This window comes from Brachyistius frenatus, unplaced genomic scaffold, assembly GCF_029030835.1.
Source record: "Brachyistius frenatus isolate BFR_SWC_R1_liver_20210118 unplaced genomic scaffold, ASM2903083v1 Contig_58, whole genome shotgun sequence".
Lineage (NCBI taxonomy): Eukaryota > Metazoa > Chordata > Actinopteri > Embiotocidae > Brachyistius > Brachyistius frenatus.
The window spans coordinates 2,457,948-2,483,912 of NW_027210657.1; the positions used below are offsets into that span (position 1 = coordinate 2,457,948).

General features: G+C 42.3%; 4 protein-coding genes across 4 annotated transcripts; 3 read left to right on the forward strand and 1 right to left on the reverse strand.

Moving 5' to 3' along the window:
- Positions 1 to 360: 360 nt before the first annotated feature.
- Positions 361 to 6,219, reverse strand: LOC138625070 (BTB/POZ domain-containing protein 1-like). The gene is given in 9 exon segments (XM_069705749.1): positions 361 to 1,309; positions 1,409 to 1,555; positions 2,571 to 2,658; positions 2,760 to 2,952; positions 3,123 to 3,320; positions 3,411 to 3,516; positions 4,513 to 4,669; positions 5,576 to 5,896; positions 5,898 to 6,219. Coding segments are annotated over 9 exon segments (1,482 nt in total). The 5' UTR covers positions 6,011 to 6,219; the 3' UTR covers positions 361 to 1,150.
- Positions 6,220 to 7,978: 1,759 nt separating this feature from the next.
- LOC138625073 (ladderlectin-like) lies at positions 7,979 to 9,577 on the forward strand. The gene is made up of 6 exons (XM_069705755.1): positions 7,979 to 8,107; positions 8,188 to 8,223; positions 8,560 to 8,669; positions 8,764 to 8,898; positions 8,970 to 9,081; positions 9,169 to 9,577. The coding sequence occupies exons 1-6, from the start codon at positions 8,062 to 8,064 to the stop codon at positions 9,273 to 9,275; spliced, it is 546 nt and encodes a 181-aa protein (XP_069561856.1). The 5' UTR covers positions 7,979 to 8,061; the 3' UTR covers positions 9,276 to 9,577.
- A 5,712-nt stretch (positions 9,578 to 15,289) lies between these two features.
- Positions 15,290 to 16,944, forward strand: LOC138625074 (ladderlectin-like). Its single transcript, XM_069705756.1, has 6 exons — positions 15,290 to 15,409; positions 15,486 to 15,521; positions 15,877 to 15,986; positions 16,083 to 16,217; positions 16,303 to 16,414; positions 16,640 to 16,944. Exons 1-6 carry the CDS (start codon positions 15,349 to 15,351, stop codon positions 16,702 to 16,704), a joined length of 519 nt encoding a protein of 172 aa, XP_069561857.1. The 5' UTR covers positions 15,290 to 15,348; the 3' UTR covers positions 16,705 to 16,944.
- Positions 16,945 to 18,002: 1,058 nt separating this feature from the next.
- LOC138625075 (butyrophilin subfamily 3 member A2-like) lies at positions 18,003 to 25,725 on the forward strand. Its single transcript, XM_069705757.1, has 6 exons — positions 18,003 to 18,147; positions 19,371 to 19,718; positions 21,358 to 21,568; positions 22,362 to 22,426; positions 23,411 to 23,524; positions 23,962 to 25,725. The coding sequence occupies exons 1-6, from the start codon at positions 18,102 to 18,104 to the stop codon at positions 24,552 to 24,554; spliced, it is 1,377 nt and encodes a 458-aa protein (XP_069561858.1). The 5' UTR covers positions 18,003 to 18,101; the 3' UTR covers positions 24,555 to 25,725.
- The last annotated feature ends 240 nt before the right edge of the window (positions 25,726 to 25,965 follow it).

Sequence of the window (25,965 nt, forward strand, 5' to 3'; positions counted from 1 at the left end):
ATCCAACGAGAAATAATCTGGCAAGACTGAGATTTGAGTTGGGATTGGGGAGGACACAATTGAGCCTAAAATGACGGTGCTGATTATTTTTCACTTTTTCTTACAGAAAGTTTGTCTTTCTTGAGGGGCACAATACTTTGCTGGACTTTTGGCATCTTTAACTCTTGATCTTCATCTGACACCTTCCAATAACATCCGCTACCTCAAGCAGATGTACAGTAATCATAAATATTTTTTACACATCAGTGACTCCATATGTGATATACAATAATATTCCAGTGAAGGGACATCATCTCACAACCCCCTCCTACTCTGCACTTGATCTGTTTAATAGTGTGATATCTGGATCTATGGAATATCTGGCGTCATCTAGTGGCAGAAAGAGGAGTGAACATAAATCATTTAACCCAGGACCAACTTCATCTGGAGTTTATCAAACGAAACAATCTTACTTTGGTCTTACCGTATTTTATTGCCAAAGAAGCTAAAAAAGCTACTTTGTTTCCCATTTATTTCTTCATAAAAGTCTTGGAACTTTTTGTTTGTTTGTTTACATTTTAATGTAGTGCTATGCAAACATGAAGTCATAAATTACAGCATGTACCACTGGCAAAGTTACACAACACACATTGATCCTTAATACAATGCAAAAATAAAGTACTTAAAGACACCGGCTGAATAAATGAAAACTGCACTGTAAAAAATATGGAAATTTTATAGTTATGATAAATCAGCAAAAACTGACAAAGAAATGAATTGGCATCGACCGACAGATGGTAGCTGTCTCTGTAGTTTCACTTGGGCAGCGTACAGATAATAACACATAGACAGGACATCCGTAGTTAGATCGTTTACAGCTGATGATACAGTTTATGCCCGAAAAGCTTTTTTTTTGTTTTTTGTTTAAACAACAGAACTGTGGTCTTCTCACTACTCAGGCTGTTTTGCACATTCCTGATCATGTCTGTACACCAGTATTGTGTAGACAGATACTCACATACAGCATACACACACAAACACACTCACTCTAAAACACACATTCGGTATTCCAAGGGGTCATGAGGCACTACGTACATCTCTATCAGTCCAGTCTTCCCAGCGGTCTGAGGTCTCCCTGGTTTAGTGTACCTGTATGACACCGTGTTAAAGTCTAGGTGTAGTAGATGATCTCTGGTATCTGCCCGTCCTCCACTGATGTACCATTGTTATTACCAGGTGAGCTCAAAAAGAAAAAGGTCGTCTTGGTCCCCGTTGCTGATTCCTGTGTCACTTTCTTCAACCCTTTCGTGCCGTAATGTGAGTCCGGGCCCTGAGTGGTGAAATAATGAACACGCTGTCTGTTAATCCAAATTCTATATTCAGTCATTCAATTTAAAACATTTTCCAAATGCAGCGAGTTCAGACTGACCTTTAAGGTGGCACATGCAGTGTAGCTGACATTGGGTAGGATTTCCACAGGCTCTTTGAACATGACTCGGAATGTGCTCGCTGTGCCGTCGCAGCTGAACCCTGTGTCGTTCTGCCCCAGTGTAATGCGTTTGTCGCTCTCTAAAATCTACAGAAATGAATAAAGTTTTTGCACCAGGTGAACAAAGGTGCAAAGCGAAAACCCATAATTACACCAATTTTAAACACGGATGGCAGTTTCAGAGCTTCATCTGTTCCGGAAATTGTTAATTACCCATTACATATTCCACTGTATCCACTTTTAGTATTGACTAAACTGTACCAGTTTTAGTGGCTCAAATTGTAGCACAAATCCATACATCCAGCACGAGATGTGCTACTTGTCTTTGCACAAGATTACACTTTAAAGAGAAGTTGCAACACGTAACATTCTTAGATGGATAAACTCAAGTATAAATGTGAATGTGAAATCATAGCAGTCAATTGAAGTCAGGACACCAACCTTACTGACAGTGCTAATATTAGCTGTTTGTTGCTGTTAGAATAGCTGTATGTGAAGTAGATCTTCATCTAGCGATCTACTAAACTGAAGTCATTTTATACAGGAAAAAACAAATGCCTGACCTTGTTTGGATAATTCAAAACAGATATTTGTAGCACATAATGACAACACATACCAAACCCAAAAACATTTCAAATGCCATCGATATATTGTTCATGCTAAAAATGGAGATAAGCAAGCTGTAATGTAAAACGTAGATTTAACCGATTGCAATTCTTTTAGTTAATCCGATACAGGCTCCATACAATCTAACGCTACACTCATCAGTTATAGAGGAAGTCAACTAACTAACAGCAGGGCAAGACTACACAAACAAAACCACCAAACTGCTTAAACTCTAGGAGCTGGACTGAGGACAGACTGGAAGCTACAGTGACTCACTACTGCCTCTTAAGGTACAAAGTGGTATTACGAGACTTAAATCTTACATATTGCACCTTTAAAGGAAAAAACTATTCTATATTCCTTATTTCTGGACTGGTCAGTACTAATATGAATACCAGACCAACAAAAAAGTATAAATGACATCTCTTCATCACAAACCCGCTGGTGATTTTTGCAATGTCAGAATTTTTCTTTTAACATTAATGGCAGACATTACCTGTATGTTGACCTGATAGTCAGTGGGTCCATGTATTGAACCATACAAGCCAAAACCCACTATGGATATTCTTTTGTTAACATTGAATCTACGGAGAGAGAAAAAAACAGAGAGAGAAAGAAAATAAGGCAAATGCAGTGTAATCCAGTTTGCTCTGATTAACAGCTGACCACCATCTCATTGTCTCACCTGATTCTGTCGCTGGTACCACTGTACCCCCATCGACTCTCTACCTGCTGGAATCTATTAATGCTGCACTCCTCCCCCCTGAGGCAGCAGCGAGGCCTGTCAATGTAGTCGACCCGTGGTTTGGGGTTTACTGTAAAGTGTAAAAACAGATTTACCACCTCCCGATCGAACAATATTCCAGACTGGGCAGGCCCTGTTGCACAAGAAAGAATATCAAACTGGTTTCCGTGGTTTGACTTGTATGGACACAACAGGAACATGATGAATATGTTTGTTAATGGCTGAACTGGTCAGAGCAGTGTTGGGAAAAAAAAAATCTACCATTGCTGCATGATTAACAAGTTATATTTTTGTAATACTTACCGGCAGCAAACTCCTCAACGGTCATGAGCGGGAAGCGGATGAGCGGGAGAGCTTTCCCTAGAACCTTCTGTTTGTTCTCTGAGGTCGGGGGAAGCTGTTGTCTGTAACACTCGGCTTCCGCCCAGCGTACCACTGCTCCAAACAGACGGTTCTCCCTGATGCTGAGTGTGTCTCTTTCTAGCACTGCACATAAGGTGTCTACACGTACAAATAAACAAAACATTCATCATTTCACATAAAAAGACAAACTGTAGAAAAGGAGATTTCTGGTCAAGAGAGCTCACATACCGAGGTCAATGTCTGTAAAGCCCTCTGCGTTTATTGCATCCCCAGTGCTTTTGTCTATGGTGTCTAAACAGAGGCTGGCAAGTTGAGGCTCATCAAATAACCTAGCCTGCAATAAAGCACAAAATAAGCAATATAAGTTTGTACTACTCGATTCTGGTCATTTATCTTACATGCATTGAAGGAGGACTGCTGCATTTTATTCGCTCAGCATTGTGCGTGATTAAACCAAAACGTGCTGCGTGAAATAAAGTGTTTCGTGCAAATACTGCGAGCAGGTTTTTCATTCCTACATTAAAATCTCACCAAAATGATTTGAAACCTCAGAAAATATAATTTATAATTAGGTGAGCAATGACACTAATGCATAAGACAACACTGTTGGGAATATGGATCGTCTCAAGCAAATTACGGACGTCAGTTCTTTGTGTTGCAGTGATGGACACAAGAAAGGAGTGTTTTTCTGATCAGAGAGCAGCTTGAAGGCAGAGCAGCCAGCAGCAGAGAAAAATGCTGAACTCAAACAAACAGCAGCATAAACCAAAAATAGAACAGCCAATGTCATAAAAATCCAACCATCGACGGCTGGAAGATGGTCTGGTGTGGACACAAAGAGAGAAAAATGGTTTCTGTCAAGACAGTATCCAGCAGATGGAGAGAGCAATGTTGATTTGTTATTGCACATTTTCACATATTACGCTACAAAACGTGATTCAAAATCAGGCCAAGCTGTTATTGAAACCCTCTATTCCTGCCCTGCGTTAAATAAATGTGTGTTTTCATGAGGGCCTTTTCTTTGGCGGATAGTAGACCCGGTTAAAATGTATCTGTGATTAATACACTAATTCTGAACAGACATGTTGTTGTCTATGTGATTTTTCAAGGATTTGAGCAACAAAATGAAGTTCAAGAATCTCAGAAACAGGGACTCAAAACCTCAGCAAATGGAGACCAAACAAGTTAAAGATTTGGACTTAAGTAAGTTTTGTCAGTGACATGAAGTGATATTTTAGCTGGTAAATGAAAAATTGCAATTTAGACCATATCACGCCAGTCAGTTTTAGTGTTGAGGATGTGCTGTGAAATCAAGGTGGTCACCAATAACCTGAGTGAGAAGCATGAATGCGTTGTCGGCTCTGAGGTGCTTGGTGAGGAACTCCACACAGTGACCCTCCAGAGCAGGGACAGCGTACTTCTTCGCTGTATACAGAGTTGTCATCACAGTTTCTGGACCGATGTGGACCTCGTCAGAATAAAGGAACCTGTACAGAGGAAAAACAACAACGTGTGCGATCAGATATTCATGTTGTTAGACAGTAGGAATTCTGAAAAGTTTATCTATCACTTTTTAGTAACACAAACCATAAAACATGAAATGAATCGGCAGTTTTAAGGTGCCGTTAAACCTCAGTCCTTGTTTGGTGCCATCTAAAATCTGCCCACAGTCTTAAAAACGGTCAGATTTATAGTCTTCCTTATTTATTCTTTTATCAGACACAACCCTATTTTTTTTTAAAATATATTTTGCATAGGGTTTTACCCATCGATAATTTTCATCATAGATTAATCTGGCGATAATTTTCTAGATTAAACTATTCGCTCTTTAAAATGTAAGAAAATGGTTACAAATATTGACCAGTGTTTCCCAAAGACCAATGTACAGCCTACCGTCTTGTTTTGTATTGAACTAACTCACAACCACTATTTTCATGGAGGATTTAAAGAAACAGAAAATATGCACTTTTAAAATGCTGAAATCAGAGAATTTTAGCACTTTTTTTTTTTTTTACATTATAAATGACTCAAAACAACCAATTAGCAATATAGCTGGTAATTATTTTCCTATCAATCAACTACATGATTGATTGAATAATTATCGCAGCTCTAATTTCATGGTAAGGCATCTACAATCGTATCTTCTGGGGTTTGAATATGTAGAAGATATCAAGGTGTAAAGAGCAGATTCTACCTATTAATAAATGCACTAGGGCTAAAGCTATTTTCAATATCAATAAGTCTGACAATTATTTAATTATTCAGCGAATGACTGGACCTATGCATTTTTAATTACTTTGCCTGACCGACAATCCCAAGTCTTGAAAGCTTTATTACTCTTGTTACCTCGGTGGGTTTAAATTTGGCCGCAGTAAGAGGATCACCTGTCCTACCTGAGCAGGGCGAGGAAGGCTGCCGGCTCTACGTCAGGCAGCTCTATCTCCGTCGACGTGGTGGCCATCCCTCCGTTGAACATGGCATCAAAAACGGCACTGCCGGCGGCCAGGACGAATTTGTGGGCCGGTATCCGCTGGGCCTGTCTGCCTTTCCCCACGATGAACCTGACGTCGCTGAGCAGCTCGTTGTTGAAGAGGAAGGCGAAACGCTCTTTCAGGGAGCTTTTCGTCGCCTGCCAGTTGTACATGGGCTCCCGGTGAAGGCCGAGGACAGGCGGGGAGGCGGACGCGGCAGTACCGGAGGCTGGCACGTTGGAGAGCTGCTGCTGCTGCGGCTGCGGCGGCGGATCCGCACTGAGCCGAGTTGGATGCTGCCTCCTGACCGCCATGGTTTGACGCCAGCGAACCGCCGCTGCTGCTCCCGGTCGCCATAACAACCCACTTCAAATTTTTTTTTTTTTTTTTTTTTTTTTTTTAACTCTACTTCTTCGTCAAAAAACAACAACCCGTTAACCACTCATAAACATGCACTGTGCGTAGAGCAGGTGTTGTTATTTATTTACGTCGCATCCATCGCCGCAGACGCCATCACCCATGTTTAGCCAGCTGCTAACTGCTAGCCGCCTGCGTCTCTCCAGAAGTGACGTAACGCGACTTCCTCCAAAACACTTTTTTCTTTTAACTTTATTGTTCAATTTAAACGCAACAAATAAAGTAACGCAATAAACTGATAAAGAGATACGACAAAGTGAGAAAAATTTAAGTGCACTGGATATAACTGCTTTTTTGTATGAATGGTGGTTTCAGAGCAGACTATGCATATTGTTTTTTTTTTTATTGTTTTTTTTACCGTTTGAACATTTGAATGCTCGTTATATAATATAATAAAAGTCATTTCCCCTCATTAGATTTAAACATTACTTGCCACCATTTATGTAAATATATATGGAGAGAGGAAGAACGTGTGGGAGGGGGAATTATACAGTATACATTGTTATAATGTATTAAGGCAGTGAGACCGTTTTTTTTTTAGGTTTCTTTGAAAAGTTTAACGAAACTTTGAGGTTCCTTTAAAAATATTTTCCTCTAAATATATAAAAATGTATCCGTTATATCAACGTTGTCGCATAAATAATTCAATGCTTTCATCTGCATAAAACAACATATACAAACCAGTAATTAAATTTTTAGTGAGATCATATAAATCCCATTTCCCATTTCTTCTTCCGCTAAATATTGAGATGAAATAAGCACAAATACAAATATACAAATTAAAACTGCAAACCTCCCGCGCGCCGCCTCCCCAAAGCCGTCTCCCCGATGTGCAGCGCGCGAGGGGCCGCGTATCCCGCTTAAAGGTGCTATTTTTGTCTCGTTTCCTGTCTCCAGCAGGGGGCGCTGGCGATCCGTTTGGCCACGCCCACTCTCAAAACACATATCGGATGTATGTGACACGTTTCGTGAGGTTTCAAGCATCAACTTCCTGTGTCACGGCGAGACATCCAACTTTGCCGCATCGTCACGGCGGCGTCCATTGACAAAGTCCAACAAATGTCTCAATATATCATCAACTACATGTTTAGCCCTGAAGACCCCTGTGGGGCAATATTCGCTCACAGTCATAGCGCCCCCTATTGGCCACTGGAAATGACACTTTTCATACTTTCACCTTCTACGTGGAGCTGGTTGATCCCATGAACCTAAAGTCGGGTCACAATAACCTAAACATGTAGTTGATGATATATTGAGACTTTCGTTGGACTTTGTCAATGGACGTCGCCGTGACGATGCGGCAAAGTTGGACGTCTCGCCGTGATGCAGGAAGTTGATGTTTAAGGTCAAAGGATGCTTGAAACCTCACGAAACGTGTCACATACATCCGATATGTGTTTTGCGAGTGGGCGTGGCCAAACGGCTCGCCAGCGCCCCCTGCTGGAGACAGGAAACGAGACAAAAATAGCACCTTTAAGCGGGGATACACGGTCCCTCGCGCGCTGCACATCGGGGAGACGGCTTTGGGGAGACGGCTTCGGGGAGGCGGCGCGCCAGAGTGCGAGGGCCCGTTATCACTGCTTGCAGTTTTAATTACAGTTTCCATCTACGATTTAGTATCTCATTTATAAAACAACAAATATGAATTAAAAAAAACACTAATTAAAAGTTCAGTTACGTTTCCCTGCAATGAAAGACATATTGAAATATCTACATCCCTCCTGCCTTTGCTCTAAGTTTGGATCATCGATTGTGTCTTTGAAGTTCTGACTGAAGACGTTTTTGTGGTTTTCTTTGTCGTCTCAGTTCCTCATTTTGCGCGAGGTGTTGAGATAAGTAATCGTATAAATGAGCTGCTGCGTCCCCGGAGAGGCAGAAGCTCCAGAAGAGAAGGTCAGCTAGGAACTCTCTAAATGATTTCAATCTTTGTGTGTTGAAGTTTTACTGACGTGTTTGTTTCTCTGGACTGCAGGTGAAGCTCCAGCGCCGGGATGCTGTCGTTGTTCGTGCTCGGGATCGCTCTGACTGCAGCTGCCGGTGAGTTTGTTAAAGTTTCAGCTGCACACAGAAACAAGACGAACCAAGTTAGTAACTGTTGTGTGAAACTATTTTTCCAGCTCTTCCAGCAACAGCGCCCAAAGATGATCAAACAGGTCGGTGGCTTTTATTAAACTATGACACGTGGATCTTCTTTTGAGATCCAGCTGGTGGTATGTATTGCTCTAGAATTCCTGGTTTAACAAGCAGCCCGGCGACAAATGATTCAATGTTCTTGGAAACACAGAATACTTTTAGAAAGATTTCAGAGAACGTCATCTGAAATTTAGGAAGAAATATTCTGGGAAACCAAAAAATGTCTAAAATGTTCTCCAGAAAGTCTTATCGATGCGCACATCAGATTTTACTTTACTATATATTACGATTGGTAGAATTCAAATAAAATATGACTAAATATTAACTGGAGACTCAACAAAACTGTTTGTCCTCAGCTAAGAGTCACCTGGTCAAGCGGTCGGCCTTTTGTTCTGCCGGTTGGTCCAAGTTCAACGGTCGCTGCTTCCACTACATTCCCAGACCCATGACTTGGGCCAGAGCCGAGGTAAGCGATAGGTTTGTTTGTTTGTCACGCACGCTGGCATCCTGCCGATTCTGAGTCCCGCTGTTGACGCCGCCTGTGTTTATCTCTCTGGTAGAAAAACTGCGAGTCCCTGGGAGGAAACCTGGCGTCGGTGCACAACATCATGGAGTACCACGAGATCCAGAGGCTGATCATGAGCGGCAGCCACGAGTACAAAGAGACGTGGATCGGAGGCTCGGATGCGCAGGAGGTATTTGCGTCATTGTTACACTAAGTTTGTCCGGTATTTCATAAAACTCACTATTAAATCCTGTCTTTTAGAACAACATGTGGTTGTGGAGTGATGGACAGCCTTTCTACTACTCCAACTGGTGTTCCGGAGAGCCCAACAACGGCCGCTGGTCGCAGCACTGCATCCAAGTCAACTATGGAGGTAAACCGAACCACAGGGCTTAAAGTGGGACTGACGTAAAGGTCAAAAACTAAAGCTTTTATATGGTTTGTGTTGTTTTACTTACAGACATGAAGTGCTGGGATGACATGCAGTGCAACAGCCGCCGACCATCCGTCTGCGTCAAGAGAAACGGTCAACTCGCGGGCCGACGCGGAGACACGAAGCAGCTGTAAAACAACCGACACGCCGGAGGATTCGTGTTGGTGTTTACGATCTCCTCCATCTCATCTATAACCCGACGCTCTTTCATATCATTTTACAGCTTTGTAGTTTTTTTTTTCTATCGCCGTAAAGCAACCGAAGGAACGAAGCGACAAGTCAACAGGAAGCGTGTCGTCTCTCAGGCCTCGAGGCTTTGAGCAGAGAAAACTGAACATGTTAATGAAAAGAAAGCTTTTAGCACAACTGTAGTTTGCAGAATGAACTCTTCTCTCATGTCTTTAGCAAAAATTAAAAGTTTGACGCATTGAAACAAGTTGGTCTGTGTGTGATCTCTCTTTATTTTATTTTTTTTAAATGGGTAGAATTATGGGTAACACCTTTTAAAGTACCTTGAAGTCGTATTGCATATTTTTTAAAGTCCCTGGTGTAAAAGTACTCCCTACAAAATAAACAAAAGGTACAACTTCTAACGAGTACTTGTAACAACTTTTAACTAATCAAGACTATCTGATTAGAGCATTACTTACTGCCTCGTTGTTTTATCTTTTACTTTGCTTTAATTTGTGTTAAGGATGTGAGAATGAACTACTGCAGGTCTCATCCTGAGTTCTACGAGGCCAAACATCAACATCTAGAGAGACAAAAAATAAAACCACGAGTGGGCAAGGTTGTGCAAAAGACAGATCATTTTTGTATTGATCTTGTAATTTTGTTAAAACATCTTTTCACATTGCAAATAAAACAAAAGCAGTCGTGCAAACTGTGTGCGCTTTCAAGTTGGCTGGTATCGGCCACGTCACATCAAATATAAAGCATGAATAGGCAACTTTCTTATGGTCAACAAAGGAGGGAAGTCGAGTCGGACATTTTGTCTGCAGGAAGTTGCTTTTGACTTGCAACCTTAAAAGTGTATTAACACCGTTAAATGTCGACATACAGTACGAGTTGAAAGTTTGGACACATCTTCTCGTTCAATGGTTTTTCTTTATTTTAATTTTTTTCTACATTGTAGATTAATATTGAAGACATCCAAACTATGAAGGAACACATGGGATTATGTGGTAAATAAAAAAAAAAGTGAAACAAACCAGAATATGTTTTATATTTTACATTCTTCAAAGTAGCCACCTTTTGCTTTGATAACAGCTTTGCACACTCTTGAGATTCTTTCAATCAGCTCCATGAGGTGTTCACCTGGAATGGTTTTCAGTTAACAGGTGAGCCTTGTCAAGAGGTCATTTGTGGAATTTCTTGCCTTCTTAATGTGTTTGAGAGCATCAGTTGTGTTGTGCAGAGGCAGGGTTGGTGCACAGCTCTCTACAGTGAATCGGCCTATTGGACTACAGTTCTGTCATATTATGGTAAGAAACACTCAACTAAGTAAAGAGAAACGACAGTCCGTCATTACTTTAAGACAGGAAGGTCAGTCAATCCGGAACATTTCAAGAACTTTGAATGTATCCTTAAGTGAAGTCACGAAAACCATCAAACGCTCTGATGAAACGGTCTCTCATGAGGACCGCCCAGGACAGGAAGACCAAGAGTTACCTCTGCTGTTGAGGATAAATTCATTAGAGTTACCAGCCTCAGAAACCACAAATTAACAGTTCAAGTAGCAGACACATCTCAACATCAACTGTTCAGAGGAGACTGGGTGAATCAGGCCTTCAGGGTCCAATTGCTGCAAAGAAGCTGCTACTGAGGAAGAAGAAGAAGAGATTTGATTGGGCCAAGAAACACAAGGACTGGACATCAAACCAGTGGAAATCTGGACTTTGGTCTGATGAGTCCAGATCTGAGATTTTTGGTTCCTCCCACCGTGTCTTTGTAAGACACAGAAAAGCTGAGCGGATGGTTTCTACATGTGGTTCCCACCATGAAGCATGGAGGAGGAGGTGTGATGGTGTGTGTGTGTGTGTGTGGGGGGGGGTTGCTGGTGACACTGTTGGTGATTTATTCAGAATTCAAGTCATATTAACCAGCATGGCTCCCACAGCATTCTGCAGCGACATGCCATCCCATCTGGTTTGAGCTTAGTGGGATCAGCATTTGTGTTTCAACAGGTCGACGACCCCAAACACACCTCCAGGCTGTGGAAGGGCTGTTTGACCAAGAAGGAGAGTGATGAGTGCTGCGTCAGATGACCTGGCCTCCACCATCACCGACCTAAACCCAATGAGACGGTCTGGGATGAGTTGGACCGCAGAGTGAAGGCAAAGCAGCCAACAAGAGCTCAGCACCTCTGGGAACTCCTTCAAGACTGTTGGAAAACCATTGCAGGTGAACACCTCATGGAGCTGATTGAAAGAATCCCAACAGTGTACAAAGCTGTCATCAAAACAAAAGGTGGCTACTTTGAAGAATGTAAAATATAAAACATATTCTGGTTTGTTGAGCATTTTTTTGGTTTACCACATTATTCCATGTGTTCCTTCATAGTTTGGATGTCTTCAATATTAATCTACAATGTAGAAAAAATAAATACATTTAAAAAAAAACATTGAATGAGAAGGTGTGTCCAAACTTTTGATGAGTACTTTATGCATGGTGCAAATCATGCAGTAATATATCGTGTTTCCGAGTGCAGAACAGATCAGGCAGTGAGAACACCGACAGAAACTAAAAAAAAAATACAAAATGCACAAATATATGAATATATTTCTTCAGGGACTCAAAATAAGGAATAATCAGCCAAACCTGCCTGAGATACATGAATCTAGGAGCAGGAAAAGACTCAGCAGGCCCAGCAGTCACTGCTACCATGAGATGTAATGTGATGTGACACAAAACCCAGGACAAGGAACAGGTGCTAGTTCTTGCAACCATCCTCCTGTTGGCCTAAAACGTGTCTGTTGACTGATCAACCGACTGGAAACTATTTGTCTGAACTACGTTTCTGATCCTTTGTGGAAATTTGGCATTTTGGATTTTGGTCCCATGTTGCTCACAGGTTTTGGTCTTTAGCACAAAGGTACCAAACCTGGAAATATGACAACAGGCAGCCCATCATCTGTTTTATCTTTCCTTCCCCAAATGAAGCACACAGAAAGCCAAGAAGAGTCTTTCCAAATAAGTTACTTGTCGAAATACTCTTCATCATCAATCATCCAAATTTAAAGAAGTTGCTGCTTCCGAAATAACTTCAAAGCAGAAGTTGCGTATTTTTTTTGTAAGAGTTATCGTTTCATCTGACACCATTTTTTTTCTTGTGAATAAAATAAAGTTTGTCTGAATGCCAACTCATCGCTGAAGTCTGTCTTTGTGTTCGTGCATCAAGTGAACCAAGAAACCTGATGTGTCATTACCTCGAGTGCATTTTCTAAAAAAGTGCCGTGTTGTATCAGACCATCTAAAGTAACTTTAAACGTGTTGCATGTTGCAGAATCACCTGTGATGGCCTTTTCTGAGGAGAGTCCCTCCAAACTCGGTGTTTCACAGCACTTCTCCACGTTTTTCTCTCGTAACAGCAGATAGAAGAACATTAAATACTGTTTCTATCTTTCCATCGTTGCGTAACGTAAATGCAGAGATAACTGGGGCAAATTCATTTAAAGTCCTGAACACTTTTCAAAAATAACAGGCCTCCAGTGTCGTAGAGAAGACGACAAACGGATTTCAAGCTGTGGGTTTTCGTCCGGGCGAACTGTTTGCTGGCTCGTGTTGGGAAACGTCAATGCTTAAAACCCAAGTTGCTCTAGAAGACTTCATCGGCATCGTAAGGCAGTAAAATGAGTCCGTACGATAAAATCAGAAAGAAAAACACAACAGTAACAACGAGTCAGCGTCTTTACCAGCTGACCATCCTTTAAGAGGAACAGGAAATAAAGGAGCAGAAACGTACTGCCGCTAGACCAAAACCATGCAATAACACAAAGTTATCAATATGTTTGATCAGAGTTGTGCAACATCAAATAAGGCCAGTTTAACTGCTGCAGAATCAACTTCCCCAAACCAAGTAGAGAGCAGGGCCGGACAGATCTTCTCTCTGAACCCTGGGAGCCCCTCGGCTGGCAGTCAATACGCCACATGAACGCACTTTGGCTTTAGAAATAACACCAACGATTTAGCTGATATTTGAGAAAATAATCACACCGTTTAATCGATTCCTTGTAGTTCAAAGATTGACAGACAGCCGAGTTGTACTTGCTGCGTCATGACCAAAGCAATGCTAAATTAAAACTGCAAGCAGTGATGTACAGGCCCTCGCACCACGGCGCGCCGCCGCCTCCCCGAAGCCGCCTCCCCGAAGCCGCCTCCCCGACGTGCAGCGCGCGAGGGACCTCGTATCCCCGCTTAAAGTTGCTATTTAGGGCCCGAGCACCGAGCATCGGTGTGAAAGCCCTGTTGTATTTGGTAAAAACGTTCTTGGTAGTTAGTCGTTGTTCTTCTCCTTACGTAAAGTGATTTTCCTTTTTGGAGGCTTTATCATATTCAAAAACTCATGAAAGTGGAAACACATTTGTCTCCCGGCGAAACATTTCGTATTCTAGTGGAGTCGCGAGTGGGCGTGGCCAAACGGCTCGAGAGCGCCCCCTAAAGAGATGCCCCGGCGGCCACATTTACCTAAATTCACCAAATCCGGTGGACACGTGTATCACACCTAGACGCACAAAAAAGTTACGTTGCACCGTTACGTCAACTCGACAGGAAGTCCACCATTTTGAATTTAGTCGCCATTTTGGGCGATTCTGACACGTTGTACTTTGTCGAACTCCTCCGAGGGATTTTGTCCGACCGACTTAAATTTAGGTTCTATGGATAGAAAACATGTTTGGGATTAAAAGTTGTATAAATAATTTGTTTTCATCGATGTGTGTGCCCGTGAGAAGTGGCCATTTTGAGCGTCTCGCCATGAAACTACGAGTTGCTTTAAATCTTATGTACATGGACCGACCTTCTCCAAACATCACAGGTATGATAACAGCCCCGCCCTGAAGACCCCTGTGGGGTAATATTCGCTCATAGTCATAGCGCCCCCTGTTGGCCAACTGGAAATTACACTTTTCATACTTTCACATTCTACGTCGAGCTGGTTGATCCCATGAACGTAAAGTCGGGTCACAATAACCTAAACATGTAGTTGATGATATATTGAGACGTTCGTTCGACTTTGTCAATGGGCATCGCCGTGACGATGCGGCAAAGTTGGATGTCTCGCCGTGACACAGGAAGTTGATGTTTAAGGTCAAAGGATGCTTGAAACCTCACGAAACGTGTAACACATCCGGCGTGGTGAGACGATACAGCTGATGTGTTTTAAGAGTCAACGTGGCCAAACGGCTCGCCAGCGCCCCCTGCTGGAGACAGGTAACAAGACAAAAATAGCAACTTTAAGTGGGTATACGCGGTCCCTCGCGCGCTGCACGTCGGGGAGACGGCGCGCCGGAGTGTGAGGGCCCGTACATCACTGCTTGCAGTTTTAATTTTAATTGGTATTGTTGTTGTTAAGAAACATATTTTCAAATGTTCTCTCATTCATGTTGCTGACAATCTGAATTTGAACTTTTACACCTGCAAATGAGCGGAAGGTCATTGTTGTGGGAGTCTGCAGATACCGTCCGGTCCGTGCAGTCAGTTTGAAATTAAAGGTGGCGGATCATTTGCATAGAACTCCACGCCTCATCATGAACGGTAGTTTTTACAGTGACATTTTTTTTTTTTTCACTTTATTAATCCCTGAGGGGAAATGTCTTCACTACAGCGGGGGGGCTCTCAGGAGGGAGGTGCTGCAGCAGGCTGCCACTAGCGCGGCGGGACCTGAGGTGCATGTTTTTGGATGATGGGAGGAAGCTGGAGAACCTGGAGAGAACCCACGCAAGCACAGGGAGAACATGCAAACTCCGCACAGAAAGGCCCAGGACCGGATTCGAACCCGGAACCTTTTTGCTGTGAGGTGACAGTGCTAACCACTGCACCACCGTGCCACCCTAACCGTCCACGCCCTTTTGTTAGTTTCCTGTTTTTTTCTGAGAGATGACCAGATAAATACGAGCTGCTCTTCGTTTCCACACACAGAGAAGGTGGAAGTCTACCGGGCCGCCAGCACACTGTTTCATCATCTTCATCGTCTTCATCATCTCCAGCATGAGAGCGCTGACTGCGTCTGCACTGTTGTGTGCCCTGACGGCTCTAACCAGAGCTGCTGGTGAGTATGAGGTGGGAAACAGATGTGTGGATGAACGGTAATGAACAGTCCATAACGTGTGTCTCAAACTCTGCAGCTCTTCTTGAAGCGAAGCCCGAAGGGGATCAAACAGGTCGGTAGCTTTTTCATTCTCTGAGTTTGTGTTCACTTCTCGGTTTTCACTGATTTGTGTTGATTTTTTCATTTTTCTGTTACTTCATTTTAAATTTGTGTTGTACTTCATTATGTTGTCTGCAGTTGATTTATGTTACTTTGTGCTGCGTTACGTCAAGTTATGTTGTGTAGATGCATTACATTTTTTTACCGAGTTGTATTAAATGTTGTCGTATCATGTTAATTTATGCTTTATTGTTATTTTGCTACATTATTTGTGATACGCTTTACTTCAACATGGAGTTACATTTAAAGGCAATCAAACAACATTGTATTTAAAACAGTTTAAAAGTAGTTCTACATATTGTCCTCAGCTAAGAGTCACCTGGTGAAGAGGGCGGCGTCTTGTTTCAGCGGTTGGACCAAGTTCAACGATCGCTGCTTCCGCTACATTCCCAAAGCGATGACTTGGGTCAAAGCCGAGGTAACGACAGCGTCTTTAAACCAGCGCAGAATTGAATGATTTGCTCGATTGGAATATGAAACATAACTGACATCTTCATTCTTGTTTTCGTTGCAGAAAAACTGTCAGTCCTTGGGAGGAAACCTGGCGTCCGTCCACAACGTGATGGAGTACCAGGAGCTGCAGAGGCTGATCATGAGCGCTAGTTACGAGTACAAAGAGACGTGGATCGGAGGCTCGGATGCGCAGGAGGTATTTTAAACATCACTTCACACCCTTTACCTCAACAAGACTTTTAATTCTCATGTAATATTGGAATTCCTTCTGTTCCCTGTAGGAGAACATGTGGTTCTGGAGTGACGGAACCTCTTTCAACTATCAGGAATGGTGTGCTGGAGAGCCCAACAACCACAGCGGCAACCAGCACTGCTTAAGGATGAACCATGGAGGTAAAACAAAGAAAGTTTGAGTGATGTTAACATCCAGAAAAACGTGTGAATGTCTTCATGACTTAGGTATTCTTTGTTTTTGTCAAATCAGCTGGTGGTTAAAATAAACAGTCTTACAGATGATTGGTACCGAAGTGTATCCGTTGAGATGAGTCGTTCAGCAGATTGAGGTTTCGGTCTGTGTTGCGTTCACTGACTCCCGTGTTTTTGTTTTGCTACCTGCAGGTCAGAAGTGCTGGGACGACTATCAGTGCTTAGTTAAAAAACCGTCCGTCTGCGCCAAGATGTGACGACTCCCCAGCTGAGGATCGGCACACCAAGACGTCCGTCGAAGACATCACGTCTTTATTATTGAACTCTCGCCGCAACGCTGCTTAAGGAATGAAGCGACAAGTCGAACAAACCGGAGGGGGACTGTCTCTGAACGCGAGCCGACCGAACGTGGTGGAAAACGGATGCTTTCTGCACAGCTTTATTCTGAAGGGTGAAATCGTCTGTTTGTGCAACAATAAAAAGCTTGAGCATCAAAACACGCTGGTCGGTTATTAATCTGTCTCTGTACTACATAAATCAAACTATGACAAAGAGTAAAATTGTACCGTTTAATTAACGCACGGATCAGACGACAAAAAAACGTCAAGTGTCGGGCCCGAATATGAACACCGGGAATGACTAACGTGACTTGTAGTGTGACATCATCGAATAACAGCGATGAGGCGTTTCGGCACGCAAACGAAAAGTCCAGCATGTCAGTTTTTGTGTTTTTTTTACTTGCCTGGTTTGATGTGTTGTTCGACCAATATGACGATTGAGTGCTTCGCATAGAGCCTCTGCAGCTGTGATCGACATCTTGGTCATGACCCTCCACCCCGACGACACAGGAGCTCAACGAGACCCATCCAGTGGTCCTGGTTGCACTTGTAGTGCTGCCACGTCTCCTGACAAGGACACAGGAATGATGCGTTTATCAAATGTCCCACAGAAAAAAACTGACCATGAACGCTATATATGTATGTATATATGTATGTATAGTATTATTATAAATTATTATTTAATTAAAATTAAAAAACAATGTAGGGTATAAACACAAATATATCAATTAGCTTCCGTTACAGTGTCCAGTATCAGACCAGCCAACATTCAGTAAACTAAGTTAAACAAACCACAGTTCAACCTCCTTTAAAAATAACATACGCCACATCTAAACATCTCAGAATAGCATCAGATTCCGACCTTGTGCTTTTTCTGGGGGCGCCAATCTCCTCCTCTCCGTTTGCGCGACAGGAACAAAAACTTGTGCCTTTCAAAATAAAAGCATCTAAAATGAAGACGGGAAACGTACAGCGTGAAAACTCTAAAGTACAAAATAAAACAGGGGAATTATCCTTTTGACAAGGCTATCCTTCACTAGAGGTAAAACATAAGTTGGGTTATTTACACTTACATCATTCATGTTTATTCATCCCTATTTTCAAAGCCTGGCTCACTAAATCATTGTTACTGTCGATGTTTTCTTTATGTTACTCACTATTTAGCTGTAAAAGGAAATTTCCCACTGATCCTGAACGCACCACATGAAACCGAAAGTACCGCAGTCATGCTCCACTGACCGACTTTAGAAGAACTGCAGGTTGTTCTCCAAAAATCTTTTTTTAAATTAGAAAAACGTGACTTTTGTCCTTTGGGGATGTTTCATCGTCTTTTCCTGAACATCATCCTGCTGGTTTTGTCAGGTAAGAAAAGGAGCTGCATCACATGACTACTTCCTGAACTTCAGCCCCATTAAAAGTTACAAATTCAACTGATTTTGTGGCACACTTTGATTTCTAATCTGATCAGAGTAATTCAAACGTGATTAAAAAGATGCAAAAAGTTACATGTATGTGTGTTTTTCACGGAGAACGTTGTGCACCGATGAGGCTTTAAATGTCTGAACATGTCATTTCTTGGAGCTGACTCAGTCCTGTGATGAGTTTGCAGCTCATTTGAATACTTTTCTCTCTGCAGGAAGACAAAACAATCACGTTACCATTAAATGTACTGCTGAAAGTGCCCGTGTGAAGTTTGCATCATGATTTCTGACGAAAAAAGAAAAAAAGGGTCAAAATCCAGATCTGATAAGAACCTTGTTGACAAAAGTTTTGTTTTCCCTGAAGTCAAAGAGGAGAAAAAAAAACGTATTTATTCATGAATGTGAATTAGAGTTAGTCAGGTGACAGAACCACAATAGTGTGGAGGTGGAAACGTACTGAAGGGAAGGTTTTATAAACCTGCCTCGACCTGCTGGCTTTATGATCTGTGCTTCCAGTCGGTCCCGACTCTTCTCCCACTCCTGAATACTTGTGACCCGTATCATGGCACACCTTAGAAAAGCACCAGATTGTGCAAGAGAGCGGTAGAAAAAAAGAAAAGGCCATCTAGGGCGTGTGATTCAGGCCTCAGGAGGAAGCAGGAGAGTTTTCTGTTGTGTGTGTGCCTCTTGGTATTTAGATGAACAGCTAGATAGTTTAGCATAAAGACTGGAGACAGGAGAAGAATCTAAGCTGGCTCCGTTTGGAGGTAACAAACCTGCTTCCCAGCAGCTCCGACTACAAACCTAATGATTAATTAATAAAGTAACTACCTAACCTAACCTAACCTAACCTAATGTGACAAGAAGGTTCAACAAAGTCAGCGTGTGTCTGGTAAAGAAACAGTCCGTCAGCCTGAAACCACAACCTGCTATTTGTACACTTACAGTTCAAGTTTTTTTGTCCAGAGAAGATGTTGCATCATAGTTAGTGCCTCCAACATGGTGTTCTTCTCTGCATTCAAATTAAACCCAACATGGCGTCGTTTAAAATGGCCGACTGGAGGTTTGATAACGTCCATTCACAAACTGAGAGGAGACGTCACGGCGGATCATTTTGTGTACGAGACAAGATCGGATTTTGTTGCATTTTCTTTGTTTTTGCAGGTGATTCGTCCGTTCGCGGTCAACCAGAGCAGGTCGTGGCCTTTGCCGGCAGACATGTCGTCCTGCCCTGCAGTTTTAAAATCACAGAGGGAAGTGCCTTTCCGGTGGTGGAGTGGTCCAAGGAAGGCCTGGAGCCGAACGTGGTCTTCTTGTACCGGGACGGCCGTGAAACCCACGAGGAGAAGAACTCGGCCTTCATGTACAGGAGCAGCCTCATCGCCAAGGAACTGAAAAACGGGAACGTCTCGTTAAGGATCGCCAACCTGCGGACGTCTGACGGCGGGATGTACAAATGCATGAAGCTCTGGATGGACGCAGAGGAGGTCCACATGGTGGAGCTTGTTGTCGGTGCGTTTAGTCTACTTTATTGGTCACCAAAAACCTGCCTCCTCTTTTCATGGAGGAGGGTCCAAGTCAGAGTCCTGCACCGGCTCCGTTCGTTCAGGTCCAACTGGTGGATTCGTTCAAAACAAAGTCCAATCTGACCCGATCCATCCGACCTAATGTCATGTCGGCAAAAGGAAGGATTTAAGAAGGAAACATCCATTTTGCATCGTTGGTTTTCAGTCTCTCTTATGTAGCATTTAAAATCACAGTCATTCGACAATCTTACAACTTAAAGACATCACATTGTGTTCTGGTGAATCGTTACGGCCTGTTTCATTATTTTTTTTACATTTTATAGATTAAACAGAAGAGAATCTACTGATAGGAAATAACAACTAGCTGCAAAGCTTGTTACAAAAACAGAAAAGCAAAGCTCGAGCTGTGATTATAGAATTTTTTTAATATAATTAGAAGGTTTGAAATCACCTTCGGTTTTTAACTCCAATTCGATTGTTAATTAAATAACGTTCCTCCTGTTCTGACTCATTTCTGAGGCTAAAAATAAATTTGAGAGCTTCGCTCAAAGGATGAAATTCAGGCTGAGAGTACAAAGTGGGTGCAGGTGTCCGACTTGGTAGGTAGGTAGTTACTTTATTAATCCCCAAGGGGAAATGTTTTCACTACAGCAGCAGACAGGAAAGCAATAAAATAATAATAAAATAATAAAAAGCAATAAAATAACAGTAAAAAAAAGATTAAATATAAAATGCACAGTATATACAGTACAGTATATATCTATATATTTTATATACAAACAACCAAGAAACACAGACAACAGTGTTATTGTTGTGTGATGGATTTTGCCAGAGGTGAGTTATTGTACAGTCTTATTGCGGTCGGCAGGAACGATCTCCTGTATCAGGAATGATCTCCTGGATCATGAATGATCTCCTGTATCTGGAATGATCTCCTGTATCAGGAATGATCTCCTGGATCATGAATGATCTCCTGTATCTGGAATGATCTCCTGGATCAGGAATGATCTCCTGGATCATGAATGATCTCCTGTATCTGGAATGATCTCCTGTATCAGGAATGATCTCCTGGATCAGGAATGATCTCCTGGATCTGGAATGATCTCCTGTATCTGGAATGATCTCCTGTATCTAGAATGATCTCCTGTATCAGGAATGATCTCTTGTATCAGGAATGATCTCCTGGATCAGGAATGATCTCGAGTCGACTCATCACCTTCTTGTAGACAGCGTTGATGTTGGTCTTCCAGTTCAGTCTGTTGTCATGGAGACACCAGGTACTTGTGCTCCTCAACCATGTCCACCTCCTCTCCCAGAACTCTCAGCGGTTGTGGAGCCGTCGTCTTCCTCCTGAAGTCGACCACCATCTCTCTGGTCTTGGCTACGTTCAGGAGCAGGTCTTGGTCGAGCAGGTTTAACTGCTTTGTTATTAACCTCATAATAAGCAGTAATCTTTTATCAAATGTTGAACTTCATTTGTTCTATTTGAGACGAAATGGCTTTTTTTGAGTGTTTCCCACATTCATGTTGAAACCAAGAACAGACTTAGTTGTTCGGGAAATAATGAGCGAAACGTTGAGTGGAGCGTTCACAAGTCAAACCTTGAATAATCCTCGTTCTTGCAGTTGCCGTCTCGGATCCGAAGCTGCGGATCGTTCGGTCGGAGGACGGAGGAGTGACTCTGGAGTGCGAAGCCCGCTGCTGGCAGCCGCAGCCGGACGTCCGCTTTCTGGACGACGGAGGAAACGACATCCTCGCCGACGACCCAGAAAGAAAAGAAGAAGCCGGCGGATGTCTCACCACGACAAGAGTCACTCGAAAGAGTTCCACAACCAGGTCGGACTTACATCACAAACGTTCCGCCTTTAGATTCAAAAGGTCGTCTTGTGCCTCGTGCTTGTTTCCCTCTGCCAAACAGTCAGGAGTCAGTTGGGACGGATGTGAAGTAACATTGACCTTTGACCTCCAATCTCTAATCAGTCCATCGTGATGTCTAAGTGAACTTTTGTGCCGAATTTGAAGCCGTTCGCTCGAGGTGAGAAATCACATTAATGAGACGTGCAACCTGAAAACATGAAGCCTGCAGCCACGACCGTGGCAACACCTCAGGAACATCTCCAGGGAGTTCCTTCAAAAGTTGGCACAAACCTTCACTTGGACTCAAGGATGAAGTCAATAGATTTTGGGGGTCAAAGGTCAATGTTTGTGGCCATAACTCCAAAATTCGTACACTAAATGTGTCAACATGTGTGTGAAGCATCCACCTTTTACAATCTGTAGCTTCTTTGGCACAACAGCCAGATTTGAAGCGTCACCTGCTGTCATGGCAACAACTTGGAGGGGAACTGTATCTCAGTGGCAGCCGCTAGAAAGTGTACAGGAAGTGCTGCAACTCGACGGTCTGGTGGAGGGAAACAACCACGAGCGGGCAACTCGAGTTTCAACGATAAGGCTGCTTTGATACGGTTTTTTCGATGTAAGCCGCCAGCTACAAATGACAAAAAAGATAGAGGCATTTTACATCAGTGTGTCACGAACTGCAAAGCTGTTGTTTTTTGTTTTTCCATAAGAAAACACGAAATATAAAACAACCATTTTAAAACCTAATTTGATGTATGTTTCTTCACAGTGTCACCTGCAGAGTTCACCTGTCGGCGTTCAACCAGACCCGGGACGCGGTGATCTTCATACCAGGTACACAGGCGCTGTTCCACCTGGTGGAACTCAAGCTTCATGTGTAGGAGCTGGTTACAGTCGGTGGGATGACGTCTGTAGTGACTATCTGCTTTATTTATAAAGCCACTGTGGTGCTGCTGTTCAAGAACTGTCGTGATTTCAAACATGTCCAGTTTGTTCATAATTACATCAAGATTTTTCATTCACATTAATGTAACTCACCTTTCGCTGATCTCTGATGAAACCAGACAATATTTCACAAAAGGGGAAACAATGAACAACGGCATGCCTTGTGTTAAATCATCCAAACCTGCAGCTGATCAGCCACGACTGCCCTCAGTCTGATGTTCTGGAGGCTCCACCTAGTGGTCGGAGGGATAAACAACAAATATATGCAGCAGATAAAACAAAATGGCTCCAGCTATTTCTGTCAGATATCCTAATGGAAATGACCATACTTGCCCAAATGTAAATCTAGTTTTTGAATTTAAATGTTTTTATAATTGGGCATCAGCGACTTTTCAGGACAATTTCAATAAAAAAATTTATAAACTGCAATTTAACCCCTGAGTCCCCACCATGTCAGCCAGAGTATGAAAGATATTTTTTAAATAACATTGAATTCCATTTCCACATAAAAATTCAAGCCTGTTGTGCACAGTTAAGTTAGTTATCAGGTGTTTTTTGCTTCATTTTTTAAAATCGGTTTATCCTGAAAACAATGTGATAAAAAAAGTCAATAAATTCATGCATTTTGTTATCATTGATATCTTTCATACTCTGGCTGACATGGTGGGGACTCAGGGGTTAAATTGCAGTTTATAAAAAATGTATTGAAATTGTCCTGAAAAGTTGTTAATTATACGTGATGATTCCTGTAGAAAGCTTTTAGTAAAATAAGATTATACTGACTGTATCTTCATATTTGGTCCTCCTTGGATTTGTTGGAGCCATTTCTTTGACATGCAACACATTTATTTTAACTCTCTCTGTGATTTTCAGCGGACTGCATGAGGTCCTCCACTTCCAGCATCGCCATCGCTGCGGGAGCGACGCTCGTGTCTCTCTTAGTTGTAGCTACTTTATCTGTGTTATGGTGGAGGTGCTGCAGATCTAGTAAGTCAGAGTTGGAAAAAGATGGTAAAAGTGCAAACTGAGTGACGTTCAGTGGCTCAGAGCTGCTGTTGTTCTCTGCCTTTGTGATGTGACATTTTGTAGTGACGCACAACTGCCAGTAGATGGCAGACATGCTCTGAAACATGCTGTGCTGCCATTCAGTTTCTAACTGATATAACTCTTAATGACCTTATGCCTGAGGTCAGTTGGTCTGTGTTAATATTTAAGCAGATATTCTTTACATTTTGTGCGGCTGCTCGTATTTCTTAGCTCGTCTGCCTTCTTTTTTTGTGGTGTTGCCACATTCCCAGATTTCAACAATTAATTCGGTCGCTGTAATGTTCTCATACTTGAATAGAAACTGTAGCTAAAGATCCAGGTTGTAAAAAACAATGTCAGCGTTGCTAACAGCACGTCTTCTTGTGTCCACACAACAGTGAAAAAAGGATCAGTTCAAAGTCCGATGAGCGATACCTGTGAGAAGCAGGTCCTACTTGACAACGATGAAAACACCATCGTCGAGGAGCTGAACAAGAAGGTGGCCGACCTCGAGAAACGTCTCCAGGACGAGATCATCCGCCAGTACAGGCAGCCGACGATTCCCGGGAGCTGCCTCAAATCCACACCGGATGTCTCAAAACCCTGCGAACAACGTGACAACAGCTACCCTGAGACCACAGGCCGCGATCCAAAACCATCGGCCTCGACCAGCAGTCACCCTTCAAAAACTGCCACCGTACCCCGAAGAAAGGCTCCCAAATTTGACATACAAAAGCAAGTCAGCGATTCAGGACTCGTCCCCCCAATCCTGAGAAGCCATAGTTTCAGCGGTCCGGCTGGTCCTTCGTCTCCTTCTTTTTCAATCAGCACCGCGGACAAGAACCCGGCCCGCATCCAGCGTTCAATGAGCGAGTCCTGCGCCCAGCGCAATCACAACGGCCCGCCTCAGCGCCGAAACTCCGTCTCACTTCCAACGTCCGCTCTGTCCACAAACCGCTATCACACCCTGGAAAACCTGCCTGAGGAGTGAAGACACGTCAGAGAGGAAACAAAGCGAAAGCGAGTTTCCTCTCTGGATTCCCCACGACCAAATTAAAGACTACATTTCAGACACTCCAAACATAAACGGGGTTATAGGATTTTCTTTTTTGTAGGTTGATCATTTTTCTAAGTACGATAAAAGATCGTTTTTTAAAAAGTAAGCTTTTTCTGTCGGAGCTCAAGTATGAACTACATTCTTCAAACTTTGGTTAAAACCACAGACTGTATGCAAAAATGAATGTAGCTTCTGAGCAGAAGTGCCTTAAAGTGCAATACCCCGGAGGACCACTAGGGCAAAAAAAAGGGGACGATGCCGACGGTCAGACACAAGGCTTGAAAACATCTGTTCACAAAATAATTGGGGATGTCAGGATGGGCTAACAAAAAAAAAAATCAAGCAAACAGTCCGAATGAATCAAATAAAAATGACTTTCTTTTCTTTTGGTAGAATAACATTCAATAGAAACTCAATTTACTGAGCAGCAGAGATGCTGATATGGAAGTTTTGTTACCTTCAAACTGAGCCTGGCTAACTGTTTCCCTCTGTTTCCAGTCTTTATGCTAAGCTAAGGTAAACTAGGCTAACCTCACACAGGTTTGGTTCTTCTGACGTTCGATAACTGTGATTTATTTTTTCTGCAGCACTCGTCAGTCAAAACGTTCTGACCAGGGCCTGAAATATGGTGCTCATGATTCAGGTGTTATTTTTCATGTATATATACAAAAACATGTTTGAAAAATGGCCGAAATCAAATCGAGTGTTCACATTTCCAAGAAGAATTCAAACCAGCTCAGACTTCAGTTGCACTTTAATGTCATAATGAAATGTCTTTTTCATGCACATTTTCATGAAAACTGCCTGAAATGGATATTTCATGTACACATTGTGTCACTTTTGCAGAGCATTTTTATGTAAAAATAAAATTGGATCAGCATTATTGGATCAATATTTGTTCAGTATTGTCATGGTTTACACTAATATTTTATCTCTGGGGTTGTATGAAGGGTTTCTTTTCTTTAAAACATGTTTTTACTGGTGACTTATTAATTTGTAACAATATATTTGTGTAAACAGAGCTTTATATTTTTGTGGTTTTTTTTATCTGTAATTTTGTAAGTCCACTACAATCTTTTGTGAAATGAAATAAACATCTTTTATTATTCAATTTGAGTGTCGACTTCCATCACAGAAAAAACAAAAGGTTTTATGTCCAAACTTTCCTGCTAATTTGAACTAAAAATTCAACGTGTGATTTTGATCAGTTAAATTGAGCCTTCTGATTCAGTTTGTAGCGCAGCAACACGTCCCCAAGTGGCCAAACAAACCAAAGCTTTTCTGTTTAGGAAGTTAGGTTAGGTTAGGTTAGGTTAGGTTAGGTTAGGTTAGGTTAGGTTAGGTT

What these genes read in the sequence shown, in the direction of transcription:
- LOC138625073 (XM_069705755.1), top strand. Translation starts at nt 8,062, where the DNA reads ATGCTGTCGTTGTTCGTGCTCGGGATCGCTCTGACTGCAGCTGCCG. An exon ending in TGACTTGGGCCAGAGCCGAG is followed by an intron (nt 8,670 to 8,763) that starts GTAAGCGATAGG and finishes TCTCTCTGGTAG; the next exon opens with AAAAACTGCGAGTCCCTGGG. An exon ending in GAGGCTCGGATGCGCAGGAG is followed by an intron (nt 8,899 to 8,969) that starts GTATTTGCGTCA and finishes CCTGTCTTTTAG; the next exon opens with AACAACATGTGGTTGTGGAG.
- LOC138625075 (XM_069705757.1), top strand. Translation starts at nt 18,102, where the DNA reads ATGTTTCATCGTCTTTTCCTGAACATCATCCTGCTGGTTTTGTCAG. An exon ending in CGCGGTGATCTTCATACCAG is followed by an intron (nt 22,427 to 23,410) that starts GTACACAGGCGC and finishes TGTGATTTTCAG; the next exon opens with CGGACTGCATGAGGTCCTCC. An exon ending in GTGGAGGTGCTGCAGATCTA is followed by an intron (nt 23,525 to 23,961) that starts GTAAGTCAGAGT and finishes TCCACACAACAG; the next exon opens with TGAAAAAAGGATCAGTTCAA.
- LOC138625074 (XM_069705756.1), top strand. Translation starts at nt 15,349, where the DNA reads ATGAGAGCGCTGACTGCGTCTGCACTGTTGTGTGCCCTGACGGCTCTA. An exon ending in TGACTTGGGTCAAAGCCGAG is followed by an intron (nt 15,987 to 16,082) that starts GTAACGACAGCG and finishes TTTTCGTTGCAG; the next exon opens with AAAAACTGTCAGTCCTTGGG. An exon ending in GAGGCTCGGATGCGCAGGAG is followed by an intron (nt 16,218 to 16,302) that starts GTATTTTAAACA and finishes TGTTCCCTGTAG; the next exon opens with GAGAACATGTGGTTCTGGAG.